The sequence below is a fragment of the Phacochoerus africanus genome, chromosome 14 (assembly GCF_016906955.1).
Source record: "Phacochoerus africanus isolate WHEZ1 chromosome 14, ROS_Pafr_v1, whole genome shotgun sequence".
In the NCBI taxonomy this organism is placed as follows: Eukaryota; Metazoa; Chordata; class Mammalia; order Artiodactyla; family Suidae; genus Phacochoerus; species Phacochoerus africanus.
This window is the reverse complement of record NC_062557.1, coordinates 43,805,215-43,822,439: the sequence shown is the minus strand read 5'-3', so window position 1 is coordinate 43,822,439 and position 17,225 is coordinate 43,805,215. Positions and strand designations below refer to the sequence as shown.

Here is a 17,225-nt window from a genome sequence, read left to right as displayed (position 1 = left end):
GGGAGAGACAAGGTGTAGGAAGCGCTTCCATGGCTCAGAGAATGTTGGTTCCCCTTTGCCTCCATCTGTTCTGCATTTCCCAATCTCCAAAGTACCTTTCTCTTTCTAACTGGCCAGGAGAGGCTCCTAAAAATAAGATTTAGATAAATGACCATTGCTCCCCACCCCCAGGCTTCCATAAGGCAAAGGCAGAGGAGACACTGACTGGGTCTGGGTCTGCCCATGGGCTGGCACCCCCGGGGGCTGGCTCACCTTCCTCCAGGAGTCGTGGCTTTGATGCTCTTTTGTCTCCGTTCCTCCATTTGTTTAGACATATCTGCCTTCGAGGTCCAGGCCAAACTTCTCTCTTTGGGGAGTTCCCAGTGTGGCTCAGCGGGTTAAACACCCAATGAGTGGAATTCCTGTCATGGCTCAGCAGAAACGAATCTGACTAGCATCTATGGGGATGCGGGGTCGATCCCTGGCCTCGCTCAGTGGTTTAAGGATCTGGTGTTGCCATGAGCTGTGGTGTAGGTTAAAAACGGGGCTCGGATCCAGCGTAGCTGTGGCTGTGGCGTAGGCCAGCGGCTATAGCTCCGATTTGACCCCTGGCCTGGGAACCTCCATATCCCACAGGTGCAGCCCTAAAAAGACAAAAACAAAACAAAAAAACAAAAACAAAACTCGAATAGTATCCATGAAGATGTGGGTTGGATCCCTGGACTCACTCAGTGGGTTAAGGATCTGGTGTTGCCACAAGCTGCTGTGTAGGTCTCAGATGGGGCTTGGATCCGGTGTGGCTACAGCTCTGATTCAAGTCAGAAAGAAAAAGACAGAAACAAAAACAACATAACTTCTCTCCCTGGAAGGAGGTCCCAGGGAGGAGTCCAAACACCCTGGCCCCTCCCTTCCTGCTCTCCCACTCCAGTGCCCCCCCCAACACATCAGGAACCGACCCAAGCAGACACAAGCCCCAGACACCTTGGTACAATTTTATTCACAGACTCCAGGCACCCAGGCTGGGCCTGGCACAGTGTTCTTGCCAGTGGCAAAAAAAAACTGATAGCACACAACCGTTAATACTAACCATTTTAATTTAAATTAATAGCCTTTCTGGAAGACAAGTGTGGTTGATAGAAAATATAAAAACTTTTACTGTACAAACTTTACATCCCATTCAAAAAAGCGAGTGTGTGCCTCGTGGCCACAGAAGACGCCGGCTTGGCACCCCCAGATGAAATCCTGGCTGACGGGCAGCATCACACTAGCTCCCCAAACGGCTTCACATTTAGGTCTCCACCTGGCTCCCACATCCGCACAGACCACCGCCAGCATGGCCTCATAGGGCGGGCAACTCTCCTGGGTGATCGCAGAAAGAAATGCATGAGCGGGTAGAGGGAGGCCAGGCCCTGCACATGTCTTTGACTTGGTGACACAGAGAGGTCAGCTTTGCTACACACGTCTCACGACGGACCGAGAACTTGCTGGATGGAGACCCAGGGGTCTGGCGGCTAAAGGCAGCAGAGACAGATCCTAGGGTTTTGGAGGTGAGGCGGGGAAGGAGGGGGTGGGGCTGAAGGGTTGAAGCTTGGGCTCCACCCCCAGACCCAGAGGGGAGCTCTGCAGCCCCACTTCCCTCCGCCCCCGCAGCTCTCAACCTAGGAGACCTCCCAGCTGCTCCATCCCTTTCACAGTGGGCTGTGAGGGCTGGATTCACAGTATCTGCTGTCCTTCATGTGTTTCCAAGGCAGACAGGGAGCGGACACGAAGGGCGAGCTTGCCTTCCTAACCTCAATTCACAGTCGCTGAAACAGACAGGGAGGGGGATCACGGGGGAATGGGGCCGCTTCCCAGGCATTTCTCTTAAATGACAGACAGTGCAGAGGCTCAGGCCGAGAGCAGCAAGGCATCTCAGGGCCCTGGAGAGAGGAGGGGTGTCCCCCGGCTCCACCCTCAGGGTTCCCTAAGGTCAGGCACTGTGGCTGCTCCCATCGCGGGCCCCCGGCGCTTGCACAGGGCACAGTGGCGCTCAGTGAAAGCTTCCTGAACTGAGCTCAGGGTGTGACCCCCCCAGACAGAGAATGAAACAAACCCAACTGACCTTCTGTGGGCTGTGAGTTGAGCCTGACTTGCTCAGCTGCGGTCCCACCTCTGGGCTCACTTGCGCGCCCCAGGGTTCAGAGGGGAAATGTGAGAAGCACAGGCTGTGACCTCTGGGAAGGCTCCGCCTTGTGGGGGAGGAGCCTGACGGCCAGAGGCGGAGTCACACGCCAGGCGGCTTTGCCTGTGAGATGCGGGGGCCAAGGGGATGATGGGGAGAAACGTGCGGTCCCGCAGAGCCAAGTCCCACTGGTTTGCGGCTCCTCTGTCTTCCTCCCCACACCCTGAGCGGGAAGGGCCGAGGCGCTGATGGGCGCGTAGGCCCGGGGACGCTGCAGGGCCGCTCAGCTGTGCCCTCCCAGCAGGGCCACCAAGGGGTCCTTCCAGCCTGCCCGCAGCTTCCAGGCAGAGCCGCCCACTTCCCGTGATAATTTGGCCAGACCCCAGGGAAGGCTCTGAAGGTCTGGGGCCTGGCCAGATGTGTTTACGTGAAGCGGGTGGGAGGGTCGCATGCTTCCCGTCCTGTCTCAGAGCGCAGACGCAAGGTCCAGATCTGAAGCCAAACTCCCCTCCACTTTCAAGGCCCCTGCTCATTAATGGCTTTGGAGTGCCATATGACATCACGTCCACTGTAGGGCTTTGCCATTTAGAACATTTGTCTCTAGGTGACAGCATCTAATGAGGACACAAGCAGGACACATATCCTGGACTTTCCCTCCTCTGGTTCAAATGGACAGGAGCAGAAGGCCTGACCTGTGCCTGGGAAGGCCCTGCAGGTTAGGGCTTGCTATGTGGGTCTAAATGAAAGAGGTTGGCGGGGTATGCCACCCACCTTCGCTAAGAGCTCTGAACCCGGGCAGAGGAGGAGTCAGGAGTGGGCTAAGGGGCTTCAGCAGGACTGAGGGGTGGAGAAGGCGTGCAGTTCTGGAAACCTGGCATGACTGATGATGGGTTTTAGACAGCCAGGGCACCCTGCGGTTGAGAAGGTGGCTCAGGGACCCTCTCTGCCCCGTCTCCCTCCCTCTCCCTTCTCTATTCTCACAGACAAGGCCTTCATGGAATGCACCTGCTGGGCTGGGCCTTAGCTCAGGGGTTAAATGTCAGTCAAGGATTGGGCTGTATCTTAAGAGCTGAGATCCTTAGTCCCTGGGGGCTTCATGAAAGAAACATCTCCACAGGCAGAGGAAACCCTGGCTGGAAACCACTGGATCAGCCTAGATGTCATTTGGATTCTGGCTGTGCTTTTCCTGGATTATAGGGGTCAGAGGTGAATCCAAGCGCTCTGTGAACTCCCCACCCTCATAATCCAGCTCAGTGCTCAGCCAGGGTTTCCTCTGCCAGAGGAGGGACCGCATCCCTTTGGAGGACCAGGGGAGAAGCCTACAGATGGCGATTCCCCACTGATGGAGTTTAGAACCAACACAGAGGCTGGGTCAAACCTTGTGCCTCCCCGTCCTACCCGGAGAACAGCCACAGTCACGATGCTTTTCTTCCTCTGGCCCAGAGTGGGTGCCTCACGGCCTACGGGGTCCTCCAGAGGGGCAGTTACTTCTGCCATCCCGGCTGAGGGTGCCAGCGACCTCTATGCGGGCCACTTGTATTATTGTACAACATCCTGTCCAACTCTGCAGAAACACGCATGTAAACATTTGCCTCTTGCTGGCACAGGTCTTGTTGGTGGCGATGTCATCTTAAGAAAGAGCAGGTGCAGCTCCATCTCGGGGCTCCAAGTGTTTTTGCGGAGGAACAGCGTAAACGGAGGACACGAGTTCCTGGTTTGCAGCGCTCAGGAGGATGGCTGGCATTTCAAAGAGTGTTGTTGTTTTTTTGTCGCGGTGGTCATTTGGATGTTTCAGAAACACATTTAAGAAAGAAATACATCAGCAGAAAAACTGCACAGCCGGCTACATCTTTGGGTTACTGGACTCCAGGACGCCCAAGCCAAATCTTTCAAACCGGGGTACAACTTTGCTGCTGTTAATGCTGCAAAGAGGAACAGAAACAAGAGTTATAGCCCCACTGGTCTTGATCAGAATTTGGGTGACATTAGCTGACAACGAGTGGACCAGTTTCAAAAGCTCAGCAGAGGACCTAGCCCCGCCAAGAAGTGGGAATGATGATATAGCCAATGGCCTTGAGAGAGCTGCTCCTGGTCACATCTGGCTGGGGGGCTAAGCCTTGGCTACACGCCCTCCTGGAGGGTAGGGGCCTGTTCGTCTCGGGACCCCCAGCACCCCACCACCCAGTAATTGCTGGGGGCATCTGAACTGCTTGCCCACCGCAGCCCGGGAGAACTCTGGCTCTGGAAGGAACTGGGAGGGAAAGGAAACCCGACCCCCAGCACTGAGAGTGACATCACTTGCTCCCTCTCGAAATGGTCCTCAATGCTGGGTGGCATCAGGGCCATCTGGGAAGCAGCTTGAAATGCGGGCTCTCAGCGTCTACCTCCAGAGATTCAATTTCAGGGCTTGGGAGGGCCCAAGAATCTGCATTTGCTGAGCACTGGAGGACCTGTCAGCTCTACTCCAGCTGAATGCTGGCTCGGGGTCTGGTACTTTCCGTCCACACTGGGCAGGTGGAAGGGGAGTCAGACCACAGGGGGAGGGGGCGGAAGCTTTGTTTCCAGGAGTGAAGTTACCTGGAGACAGACCCCACTCCTCTGCTCCAGGACAGCTCTCCCCAGCATGCAGCCCAGGACCCAGCCCTTCCGAGCTGGTACCTTTTTTTTTTGGCTTTTGTCCTTTTTTAGGGCCACGCCTGCAGCATATGGAGGTTCCCAGGCTAGGGATCTAATTGGAGCTGTTGCTCTAACCTACACCAGAGCCACAGCAATGCCAGATCTAAGCCGTGTCTGCGACCCACACCAGAGCTCACGGATCCTTAACCCACTGAGCGAGGCCAGGGATTGAACCCGCAACCTCATGGTTCCTAGTCAGATTCATTTCCGCTGTGCCACGACGGGAACCCCCCTCAGCTGGTATCTTTCATGGCAACAGAACTTGTGGGGTCCCTGCCCTCAGTCCTCCTGAGGGGACCGCCTGGGCAGCTCTGAAATCATTCCACTCCTTGTTGGACAAGATCCCCACGGGTTAAGAGCCAAGCAACACCCCAGCCCCTGGACCGCGGACACCCGGTGGGGGCCGGTGTGCTGGGGGGCGGGGCTTCTCTCACTGAGCTGTTAGTAAGGAGACAGGACCACCCCACAGAGGAAGCGCTAGAGAGATGAAGTCACGTCCAGGGAGGCGGTTCTGGGGGCACTGTTAGGGGGGCCCTCCGTGAAGAGCAGTTACTCAGGCGCACGCAGGCCTCGGAGCAGGGAGAGGGCCCGTTTTAACAAAGCAAAAGGAGAAGTCGTAGTAGCAGAGAAGGCCGGAGTGGCAGTGATCGCATCCCCTGGGTTAGTGCGCTTCGCTGTTGCGTAGGAGTCGAGGCGCTGAGCGTGGATTAGGAGGAAGGAAGCCCCGGCACATGCAAGGCAGCCAGGCCTACAACCTAAGGGAGGAAAGAGAAGAGGGAGAGCCATGTCAGAACCCGAGCCCCAGGGGAGGGGCAGGGGCAGCGGCAGAGGCCTGGTCAGGGCGGGCGGACAGGGGACCCTCTTTCCCTGCGGTCAGAGAAGAGGACATCCCCACTCCATTCCAGGTGCTTGGATGGGAGCCCGGCACAAAGAGTCGTTCCCAAGCTCTCCCCTGGGACAGGCCACACAATTCTGTGCAGGGGTTGACCAGCAGGCCCACTGCTCCTCAGCCCCTGACTTTCAAAATCAACATTTTGTGGGTTTTTTTTTTTTTTTTTTCCTCTCTGCTCCCGAGGCATGCAGGGGTTCCCAGGCCAGGGATCAAACCCACACCAACCATAGCAGGGACTGGAGCCACAGCAGTGACAACACTGGATTCTTAACCCATGGAGCCACCAGGAAACTCCCAAAATCATTTTGGAGTTTACTATTTCTGCTTCCTGCATTCTCTTTTTTCCTTTTTTAGGGCTGCACCTGTGGCATATGGAGATTCCCAGGCTAGGGGTCGAATTGGAGCTGCAGCTGCTGGCCTACACCACGGCCACACAAGGTCTGAGCAGCAACTGCAACCTAGGAGGCAGCTTGTGGCAAAGCTGGGTCCTTAACCCACTGAGCAAAGCCAGGGATCGAACCCACATCCTCATGAACACTATGTTGGATTTTTTAACCCACTGAGCCACTACTGGAAGTCCTGCATTCTCTTTAAGTTCTAGCCAGAGGGGACCCTGGGCACTGAGACTGTGATCTGAGCTCTCTCCCACCCGCAGACCCACTGTGTGTGGACAGAGCCCAGCCACATGCCATGGGGCTGCTCTCAGCATGAGAGAAACACGAGCCTGCAGGGCCCTTGCTGGTGGCCACACGAGCTGCCGGAATATCACTTTGGTGTGCGGGAATACAACAGGCCAAGATGGGGAAGCTGGGTGCAGAGACAGAACAGGAAGCAGGAGATGCAAAGGGCAGAGAATCAGGGAAACAGCAGAAGACACACTATTCCTCCAGGACGGTACAGTTGTTCTTAAAGTCAAGGTGACCGAAACGTCCTTTCCCGTAGTAGCGGCTCCGCCAGCGCCTGGGAGCGCCCGGAAACCATTTCGCCAGGCGTGGAAGGATCGTGGTCCAGCAGGTGATGGAGAGGCGGTGGAGGAGGGGCCGCAGGAGTCGGGATGGTGGGGAGAGGGGGAGATGACAGGACAGGCCAGAGCATCCGCCACCCCCCCCCCCAAAAAAAAAGGCAACAAGATAGATGGAAAAGAAAAGAGAAAATGAGAATTAGAGGCTTGAGTGTGTAGAAGTAAAAATCATGAACAGAAAGCTTTGAAACAGACATTCAGATGAGCTTGAACGGGCTAAAACCGATCACTTGGGGCAGGAACCAACCCCCATTTGTGGCTCAGAAAGGAGACGGTGGAGCTCTATGGCCTTTAGGGAATCCGGAATCATCTCCTGAATGCCAGCAAACCCCCCAGTGCAGGCTTCTCTTTTCTTTTTTTGCCTTTTTGTCTTTCTAGGGCCGTGCCCGTAGCATATGGAGGTTCCCAGGCTAGGGGTCCAAGTGGAGCTGTAGCCGCTGGCCTACACCACAGCCACAGCAACTCGGGATCCGAGCCGCTTCTGGGATCTACACCACAGCTCACAGCAACGCTGGATCCTTAACCCACTAAGCAAGGCCAGGGATCAAACCCGCGTCCTCATGGATGCTAGTCAGATTCGTTACTGTTGAGCCACAACGGGAACTCCACAGGCTTCCCTTCTGTGGAGAAAACCAGGCCCTAGTTTGCGAAATGAGCTGCCCAAGGTCTGACCAACCAGACCCTTGAACTTGATGCAAGTCCAGGAGACCCCCAGGCTCCCGGTCTCATCCAGGACAGCTCCTGCTCAAAACCCAGCTTCCATGACCCCTCTTTTCTCGAGACCCTTCCTCAAGCCCCCCAGGTGGTCAGAGAGCCCCGTCTGTGTGCCCACATAGGCTGTGTGCTTGCCTGGCACTCAGCACTCTGTAACCACTTCCTCCTGCGTCCCCTTGCCCATCAAATCATAAATCATGTTACCTGAGCAATTACTACATCCCCGGGGCTGCGAATACAGAGAGGCTGAGAACACAGAGGTGACAAGACCGTAGCCTGCTCTGTGGGCATATAGTGTACGGCTGGTCATCTTTATCTCAGTCAAACCATAACCTTGCTGCTGGGGGCCCGGCCTCGGCTTCCGTCTCCTCAGGTGTGGCGTAGCTCAGCCATGGCTGGGTAAAACCCACGCCTCTCATGGCAGCATTCTGTTATCTCCTATTTATACTGGACTCTGACCCATTTGAATCTAAGATTACCTCGTAAGGTACAGAATTCCCTCACCCCAAATTGTCCTTCCTTAGACTGTCCCTGCAACTCGCCTAAATTGCCAAATGTGCCGTATTTCTTCACCAAGTTGCCTTCCTTGCATCATCTGCATGGTTGACCCAGGCTGGGCCCCTCCTCACCTGCAGCGTGAAGCCTGGTTTGCTTTGCTTTCAGAATGAGCTGGCAAGCTAGGTGAAAGTCAGACCTGGTCACAAAACAGTCGTGACCATTTTAGAGTTACACAAAATAAAAATAAAAAAACAAACGGGGACGTTCTCTTGTGCAGCTGTGCGTTAAGGATCTGGCACTGTCACTGCAGTGGCTTGGGTCACTGCCATGGCGTGGGTTTGATCCCTGGCCGGGGAACTTCTGCATGCTGCAAGTGTGGTCAAAAATAAAACAAAACAAAATCAAACAAAAAACAAAACAAAGAATGTGTGATGGAGACCACAAGCCTAAAATATTTACCATCTGGCCCTTTCTAGAACAAGGGGAGTGCTGCCACCACACACCTGGACAGGTGCGAGATGCAGGTGCAGCTTCTCCAGGAGCTACCCTGGGGGTGGGGGGCACAGAGGCTCTCGCCTCCACCCCGATCGAGAGAAGCTTTATCTGTTCTATTTCTCCCCGGGCTGTGTGTGAGATTTCACTTTTAGAAAGTGCCTTTCCTCTTAAAAGAAAGGTTGTGTTTTTTTTTTTTTTTTGCATTTTAGGGGCACACCTGCAGCATATGGAAGTTCCCAGACTAGGTGCTGAGTCGGAGCTGTGGCTGCCAGCCTACACCACAGTCACAGCAATGCCAGATCTGAGCCACGTCTGTGACCTAAACCACAGCTTGCAGTGACACTGAATCCTTAACCCCACTGAGTGAGGCCAGGGATCGAATCCACATCCTCCTGGATACCAGTGGGATTCTTAACCCACTGAGCCACAGTGGGAACTCCCCCCTTAAAAGAAAGTTTAAAGCTATTCATCTTGTCCAGGAGGCCAGCGACGTGTGACCTGCCACTTGTTTTTGTAAAACCCACCAACTAAGAATGTCTTTTTAATCTGTCTAAATGGTTGGGGGAAAAAAAATCAAAAGAAGACGTTCATGACATGTGAACATTATGTGAAATTCAAGTGTCAGTGCCCATAAAGAATGATTCACCAGAACCAGCCAGCCCGTGAGTTTGCAGGTCTGTGGCTGTCCCCACACCGCACAGCAGACCTGCATCATTGTGACACACCGTAGGTGGTGGTGCCATTGCTTTGCATGCTGCTGGACGAGCTGCAAATCTCCGAGACGGAAGCCATAACTCAAGGTTCCCTCTAGGCCTGAAAAGCTAAAATATTTCCCAAGTGTCCCTTGGTAAGTCTGCCCATCCTGCCCTTTGTAGAGCTGTGGACACTGAGGCTGGAACAAGGAAGGACTTGCCCCGATTCCACAAAGGAGGAAAGAAGTCTGGTTCTGAGTGTTCCGGCAGAGAGCCGGAGGGCCAAGGATAAAGGGAAGGAGGCAGAACTCACAAGAGCTGAGTGGCGAGCAGCCCTGCATAGAGGGGTGCAGAGGATCATGTGATTACATGGAAGGGGGCGGCCGCCAGCATCAAAACAGCACATAAACCCAGGCGATGTGGTCCCCGTAACAGGTGGCTGATTTAGGGGCTGAAAGCTCTGTCTTGATTGAGTCTGTGCCATTTTAAGCAACAGTCCCTCTGCCAATTGCGGTGAAGCTCTGTACTTCCCCCGGCCTGACTGGCCCCCTCCCAGGCAGAACCTTCTTTCAGGGCCCAGCCTGGGCCCAGTTGCAGCACTGGCTGATGACAGTGATGGGGAGGTTTCCAGAGAGAAGAGCGAGAAACACCAGCCTATAAAAGTCTCCAAAATCACTGTGATGAATGGTGTCCCCTGGGTGAGGGGACTAGTCGCCTCTGGCTAACCTGCCCTGGGTGTGCTCCAGCTCCAATGCTCAGGCAGACAGAGCAGAGAGCACCCCCCCGCCGCCCCCCGCCCCCCAGGACGCCTGGGTGCAGGTCTGGCTCCAAGGGGTACTTACTCAGCAGACTTCCAGAAGTGCCCGGGGTGTGAGAGCCGCCGGTTCAGCTTGGGCAGTTTCTCCAGCATGTCCATCAGCAGAGGGAAGCTGGGCCGCTCCTGCAGGTCGAAGGCCCAGCAGGCGGACAGGATCTCCTGCAGAGCGAGCCAGCATTGGAGGCTGTGAGAGCCGCCAGGGAGCCAGGGGGGCACAGTGGAGGCTCTCTGCCCAGGGGCCCTTCGACACTCCTGAGAGCCCCCCTCTTGGTGGTCCCTCAACCCTCCTGCCACACTGAGGTGACTGGCCGTTGCTGGAGGGGGGCTGAGAAATGACTGAATTCCAGAAGAGCTCTCCTGCTTCCAGTTAAAATGAAGAGCACCAGCCTGCCTCCCTTTCTTCATTGACCTTCTTCATGTCACAAAGCCCAATGACAAGTCAGAAGAAAGAGATCAGAAATGGCCTCACAGATGTTTAGAATGGAAAGCGGAAGGGACGTGTTGACAAGTGAGAAGCAAGATTCGGAAGGTGTGTGCATGGCGGGGCAGCAACGGAACGGGGGAGCCACAGCGTTACATGAAAGGAGGTGGGGAGTGACAGAAGGACTGCATGGAGGGCAGCAGCGAAACCCAGCACAGCAGCTGTCGCTGCTGCCCCGAGTCGGGCAGAGCCCTGCGCATCCTGCCGCCCATGCTCCAGATCCACGCATGCGCATAGCACACCTCTCGGCCTTTCGATTGAGAGCTACCCGTGAGAATACAAGCCTGCGCACACGACCGGGCAGATGCTCAAACGACAGGGCAGATGGTGGCACTGCCAGGAAACCCACAGCTTACCTGGTGCTTCACCTGGACAAGTGCCGGGTGGGCCCCCTAGACAGTTCCATTGTTATGCGGGCTGCCTGGGTACCCACTGGAGTGGGTTATCTACATCCTGGCTGGCACCTGCCTGATCCAAGCCTCCCTGACTCATGGATGCCTGGCTGTCCCTGACTGCCCTGAAAACACTGCTCACCCCACCCCATCCCCATCCTGGCTCCCTTAGGCATCACTGTGCCAGACAAGGGAACTTACAGAATATAATGCAGAGAAGCCATTAACGGTATTCAGTTATGAGAGGGCAGCAACTGCACTATGATTTGGTATTTTGAGAACAAATTTGCTGAGGAAACCTTGATTCGTTCTCAAAGAGTCGAGAAAAACATCAAGGAGAAAGATCTGATACAATAACCCCACGGTTTGTACTCTGTGCAGTGAAATGTGTTATTGTCTTCTTTCTTCTAAGTAACCTACAGGCTTTATTATCTTATCTTGTAATTCAATCAAAACCATTTTTAAAATTTCCTTCCTGTCTTTTTTATTTTTTGGTTTTTTAGGGCCACACCTGTGGCTCGTGGAAGTTCTGGGGCTAGGGGTCGAAACCGAGCCACATCCCTGACCAACACCACAGCTTGCGGCAATGCTGGATCCTTAACCCACTGAGTGGGTCCAGGGATCGAATCCCCATCCTCATGGACACTAGTTGGGTTCTTAACCTGCGGAGCCACATCGGGAACTCCCTGTCTTTTACTTTTCAAAGGTTAGGAGTGGGTAGTAAAGGACAGAGGTCTTCCAGGCAGCAGCAAAGAGGCCTGCCTGACGTCTGGGCTCCACTTCTCAGGTGAGTGGAGGGAGGGCAGCCAGGGCCCATGCCCGGGCCCACCCTCCAGCCCTGCTTCTCGCTCAGAGCAAGTGGCTACTCACCGTGACTTCCTTCCCTAGGCTGACGGAGGCCAGGACTCGCTTCATGCCCTCTCCGCTCCCAATCTGCCAGATCAGGGCCTCTGCAGCTTGGTTCTTCAAAGGCCAGTCTCTGGCTTGCAGCTCATACCACACAGTCCTGTGGGGACCGTCCATCGGGTGGCGTGAGCTCCAGGTGGCCTGGCCCCCACTCACACCCAGGGGCTCCTGCTGTGAGGAGCCCAGCTGGAGGACCCAGGATCCTCTGCCGCCTTCCATGGAAGGAATGTCACGACCCCCTCCCGGGCTCCTCACTCCCATCATAGTGGGAAGTCTGAGGCAGCACCGGCTCTGGTCAGATGTCCTGGTGCAACCGTTTAACCTCCTGAGGCCCACGGCCAAGGTGGTCTGAGGAGTGACAAGAATGCCCAGCCCTGGGTCTGGCACACGCAGGTGCTCAGAAAATGATGGTTAAAGCTCAGGGCAGGAAGAAACCACCCCAAGGGAAGGAGACCCCGAGAGATTTCAGGGTGAGGACCTCATCAGACCCTCCAAGTCCCCTCGCCTTTCTCAGACCCACACTGTCCAGCATGGGGGTCACGTGGGGCCACTGAAGCGCTGAGACGAGGGGAGGGGAGCCGAGGGGTGCTGGAGGTGTAACACACACACCAGATTTTGAAAGCTCTGTGGGGTAAAATATCTCCTTAATTTCTTACTTTGATTATATGGTGAAATGATCATCTTTTGGCTTCGCTGAGTTAAAATGTCATGGAAGCTGATGGCACCGGTTTCTTTTTCCCTTTTAATGTGGCTGAGAGAACTTGACATACCTGGCTCACGTTATGTTTCTCTGTTTCTACCTTTCTACCCGGTCAGCACCCCCGCTCTCTGTGGTGCATAGCCCGCAGGACTCCCTGTTCTCCCAGAGGGTCCGTTCTTGGTTAGCTCTGGTGAGCGCCCTCAAGGGCCAACAGTGAGAATGACACCCAGAGTTAAGCATTTTATTTTTATTCTATTTTATTTTTTGTCTTTTTAGGGCTGCCTGCAGCATATGGAAGTTCCCTGACTAGGGGTCCAATTGGAGCTGCAGCTGTCAGCCTACACCACAGCCACAGCCAAACCAGATCCAAGCTGTGTCTATGACCTACACTGCAGCTCGTGGCAATGCCAGATCCTTAACCCACTGAGCGAGGCCAGAGATCGAACCTGCATCCTCATGGATACTCGTCAGGTTCTTAACCCACTGAGCCACAATGGGAACTCCCTGGAGTTAAGCATTTTATACAATTACCTAACTTAATCCTCATGAGACAACTCTACGAGGGAGGTGCTTTCTCCTGCCTATTTTACAGGAAGGGCAACAGAAGGTCAAGGATGTGGTCACTGGCCCAAGCCGATGAGCCAGACATTGAGTGTCCATGCACACCTCTCCTGCCTCCAGTGGCCAGTGGGACCCTCTCTTTCGGCCACACTTGGCCTCAGATTCCCAGGAGGAGGGACGCCAGGGGCTTCCTCACCCAAATGCGTAGACGTCAGCAGCTTTGGAGAACGGCAGCTGGTCCTCGTCCTTCCCGGGGGTCATTTCCCGCACGATCTCGGGGGCCAGGTAGCACAGCCAGTCATGTGACAGCTTCAGCTGGTTCTCACGCCTGATGGCCAAGAAGCCAGGGCAGGGTCATGGCCTTCAGTTGGCAGCGAAGAGGCCCGCAGGGCACACACCTGCCCCAGATGGCACACCGCCCACCCTCGGTCCAGAGATGCACTTGGCAAGGTCCCTGGGCTTTGGGGGACATTACGGTGGAGTGATGACCAGGTTTTTCTAGGCTAAGAACAGGCATTGGCAGGGAGCTGCACTTGAGGGAGCCTGGTTCCCTACCCTGGGGGAGTCGAGTGCATCTCAGATTTGCCTGTGTCCCACAATCCGGCCTAGGACTGGCTCTCTACCCGCAGGAGACCAGATGCCTGGGGAGGAGCCCTTTTCCACAGTCCCACCCTTTCGACTTTTGTGGAAATGGAGCATGAGGCTCTTCCTCATAATGGGGACATGAGCCCTGGTCCCCGCCCAAGTCAGTGAGCATCCAGGGAAATTGCGCGTGAGGGGACCCGGCCTCCGTGGGGGTTAGCCTGGGAATTAAGCATGACGAGGGACCACCATGTCACCCAAACCTGATTCTGGACCAGAACCGCAAGCGCAGGAGCATAGCAGACCCAGTCTTTCCTCCAGCGAGGGCTGCTCTTCAGCAAGAGCGCCGGGACCTCAGCTGGACCTCAGGCCACCGGTACCGCCCACCTCATTGCTTGTCCATCCACAAGGGCAACTGACCGTCCCTCTCGGACGATGCCGGAGATCCCAAACAGCCCGAAGTCTGTGATGACCACTTTGCCATTGTCGTAGAAGACGTTCTTGGACTTGAGATCTTTGTGCACGATGCCCTTGGCGTGGAGATAGCCCATTCCCTGCAAAACAGCGAGCCTCATGTCAGGGGTGCGGGGAAGATGAAGGGCGATGGCGTAGCTTCCACCCCGGGCTGGGGCCTATGCAGTGTAACTGCCTCCACTTTACAGAGCAGGAAACCAAGCCTCAGAGAGGGGAAGTCACTCGCCCCAGGCCACATAGCAGTCAGGCAGCAGCGCTGGTATAGCAGAGATTGGCACAGCATTGCAAATCAACTGTACCTTAATTAAAAAAAAAAAAAAAAAAGGCAGCATCACCGAGACCTGGTCCAGACCAGTCTGTGCTCCTGCCCAGCACCCACCTACTCCTTGGATGAGGTGTGGAAGGGTGAAGGGTGGGGAGCTGGGGCGTCAGGGAGTGTATACGCCGTGATGACGCCCTCCATGTTAAATCATAAAAGACCCGAGCGATCTGGGGTCTCTTTGGGGCTGTGCACAGCTGGCCTCTCCCCTCAGCCTGGGAGAGGGATCAGGGGGGGAATAGAGAATTCCCACAGAGGGGGTCCCTGAGTTCAGGCGGCCCCCCGTCGGTGCTGTGGTGGAAGAAGTCCTGGCCTAAGACTGAACTCCAGCCCAGATTTTAATTCACTGTGTGGCCTTGGACTCAGCCTCTGTGCCTCAGTTCCCCTCATCGGTCAAGTGATGAGGTGGGGGTGGGTGATTTCTAACCATTGCTATTTGACTGGACACTGGCCAGGGCATGGGCTGTGGGGGACCTGACCCAGGCGTGGCTCATCCAAAGCCAAAGCTGTCTTCTGTCACCAAGCCCAGGAGGAGGAAACAGGGAGGAGGGTACAAGATGCCATGACTGAAATGGGCGTCCCTGCCAGGTCAGAAAGAGGCACGGGTGAAGCCGCCTCCCAATCCAGGGTTCTCCACGCATGAGAAATCTCCCTGCCTTCAAAGGTATCTGGGGGTGAGGAATGGGTGGGGGGGGGGGGGGGTAAACAACGAGCCAGATTTAGGAAACAGAGAGGATGAGCTGGGAGGCAGAAGCAGGCAGAACTCAGCTGCGGCCAGAGCTCAGTCTGTGTGCAGCTGGAGCACGTCAGAGAAGAATCTACCCAGGGCAGCTGCTGTTCTGCAAGAGACAGGAGGGTGCGGGGCCGCTGCGGCCACTTCCCTCGGGTCTGCCAAGAGCTGTCATCCTGCCCAGAAGCAGGCAGCTCCAGGAAAGAGGACTTGCTCTTTCCCCAACTCCACCCTGCATGTAAGAAGGCCCCTCCTCGATGATCTGCCCATGTCCCAAACCAAAGCAAGCCTTCCCCAGTGACCGGAGAGCACCAAAGGCCTCATTGGTTGAACAGGGACCAGCTGTGTGACTGAGGACAAGTGACTGTACCTCTCTGAACCTTGGTTTTTGTTTTTGTCTTTTCCAGGGCCACCCCTGTGGCATATGGAGGTTCCCAGGCTAGGGGTCCAATAGGAGCAATAGCCTCAGGCCTATGCCATAGCCGTAGCAACGTGGCATCTGAGCTGTGTCTGTGACCTACACCACAGCACGGCAACGCCGGATCCTTAACCCACTGAGCAAGGCCAGGGATCGAACCCGCAACCTCATGGTTCCCAGTTGGAATCGTTAACCACTGAGCCACAACGGGAACTCCCTCTGAAGCTTGTTTACATTAAATATGTACCATGGCCTTAAACGGGCAGCTTAAAGAGAAAAGAGAGAAAGTTCTGGAGGGAGTTTCCTGGTGGTGCAGGGGGTTAAGGATTCAGTGTTGCCACTGCTGTGGCTGGGGTCACTGCTATGGTGCAGGTTCAATCCCTGGCTCTGGGAATTTCTGCATGCCCTGGTGCGGCCAAAAAGGAGGGGAAAAAAAAAAAGAGTGCCTGAATCTGGAACATGATCTCTCCTTCCTCCCCATAATTTCACAAAGTCTCCAGAGTGGCCCCCAGATCCTCTAGCCAGAGGTCAGTCCCATGTTATTGTATTTTGAGACTTAAAATATCAGAGATGACTACAAAAGGAAGTAGCTTCGAAGTTCCCAGAAGAAGGGTGGGGGAAAGTCAAATAAGCCAGCAGAGACGCGGCTTCCGGCTCCACAGCGCCAAAAGCTTGGAGTGACTTTTCTCTTCTGCCCTGGAATCTTCCAGATGGTTCCTTCAGCCTGACTCAGCCTAGCATATCCCCTCTCAGGAGCCAGACAGACTCCTCCAGGGTCCTGGGGGAGAGAAAATTGTTTGGGGGAGGAGGGAAGAGGTGGGGAAAGGGCTTGGCAGGTTTGGGAGCATCACGAAATAGCTTTGACACTGTGGCTCCCCCCAGCTTCTCTGCACTGAGGTCTGGCTACAAGTGCCATATTCCGGTTTGAGGGCTGAATGCATTAGTTGAATGCATTAGTTTAGCCACACGGGAATGTCACGTGGGAATCTGGGTATTCCTAAGTTATGGAGATTTTTTGTCTTTTCCTTTCTAGAGAGACACACAAAAAGGATGGAACGAGGGACGGAGAGAAAAAGAAAAGAAGGCAAGACTGAAGGCAGGAAAGGGACCAAAACCTGGTAGGAGCTGGTAAGAGAACCACGAACTACAAGAAGAACCAAGAAAGAGGAAGCCCTAGCCAGCATCAATCTAGTTTTTCTCTGGGCCTGTCTGTCGCTAAATAAAGCAGCAAATGAGATGGAAGCAAGGAAAAAAAAAAAAAAAAAAAAGCTGCTGCTTGAGCTAAGCCTGAGGGCCTGATCTCATGAAACTTGGATTTGGAAAATTTAAGGCAGAACCTCTGCCCCAAACCTTAATCTATTCTAACAGACTCTCATCAAGCACTAGGCCAAGGCCTAGTGATCTCTCTGGATTATTCTATTTTACTTTTGCACCAGTCCAATGAGGGAGGTGACGCCACCCCCATCTTGCAGGGGAGGAAGCCAAGGCTCAGAGAGGCTAACCAACTTGCCCAAAGTCACCCAGCTGGCATGACCAAGATTCAAACTCAGGCCATCTATTGCGTTTCTCCAGGGTGTCCAGCACCCATCGGATGAGACACGGACAGAGGGAAGGAGGTGGGGTCCCCCCCTTGAGGCCCCTCTTGTCGCCACCACCCTGACACAGGCACTCAAATCAGGGGACGGCCGGGAGCTGTGGGACCAGCCAGCCACCCCTT

The 17,225-nt window shown here is 54.9% G+C and overlaps 1 protein-coding gene across 8 annotated transcripts in view; it reads right to left on the bottom strand.

Moving 5' to 3' along the window:
- Positions 1 to 1,055: 1,055 nt before the first annotated feature.
- The window catches only part of KSR1 (kinase suppressor of ras 1), a 150,473-nt gene continuing 134,303 nt past the window's right edge, over positions 1,056 to 17,225 (bottom strand). For 5 of the 8 annotated variants that reach the window (XM_047758167.1, XM_047758171.1, XM_047758168.1 and 2 more), the window contains 6 exons: positions 13,988 to 14,121; positions 13,182 to 13,313; positions 11,689 to 11,824; positions 9,971 to 10,104; positions 6,588 to 6,668; positions 1,056 to 4,062 (listed from right to left, as the gene is read on the bottom strand). In XM_047758167.1, coding sequence (XP_047614123.1) covers positions 3,984 to 4,062; positions 6,588 to 6,668; positions 9,971 to 10,104; positions 11,689 to 11,824; positions 13,182 to 13,313; positions 13,988 to 14,121 — 696 coding nt within the window. In that variant the 3' untranslated portion in view covers positions 1,056 to 3,983. Of the gene's footprint in view, positions 4,063 to 4,977; positions 5,572 to 6,587; positions 6,669 to 9,970; positions 10,105 to 11,688; positions 11,825 to 13,181; positions 13,314 to 13,987; positions 14,122 to 17,225 lie in introns of those variants that run through there. The other 3 variants (XM_047758169.1, XM_047758170.1, XM_047758172.1) reach the window with 2 other exon arrangements.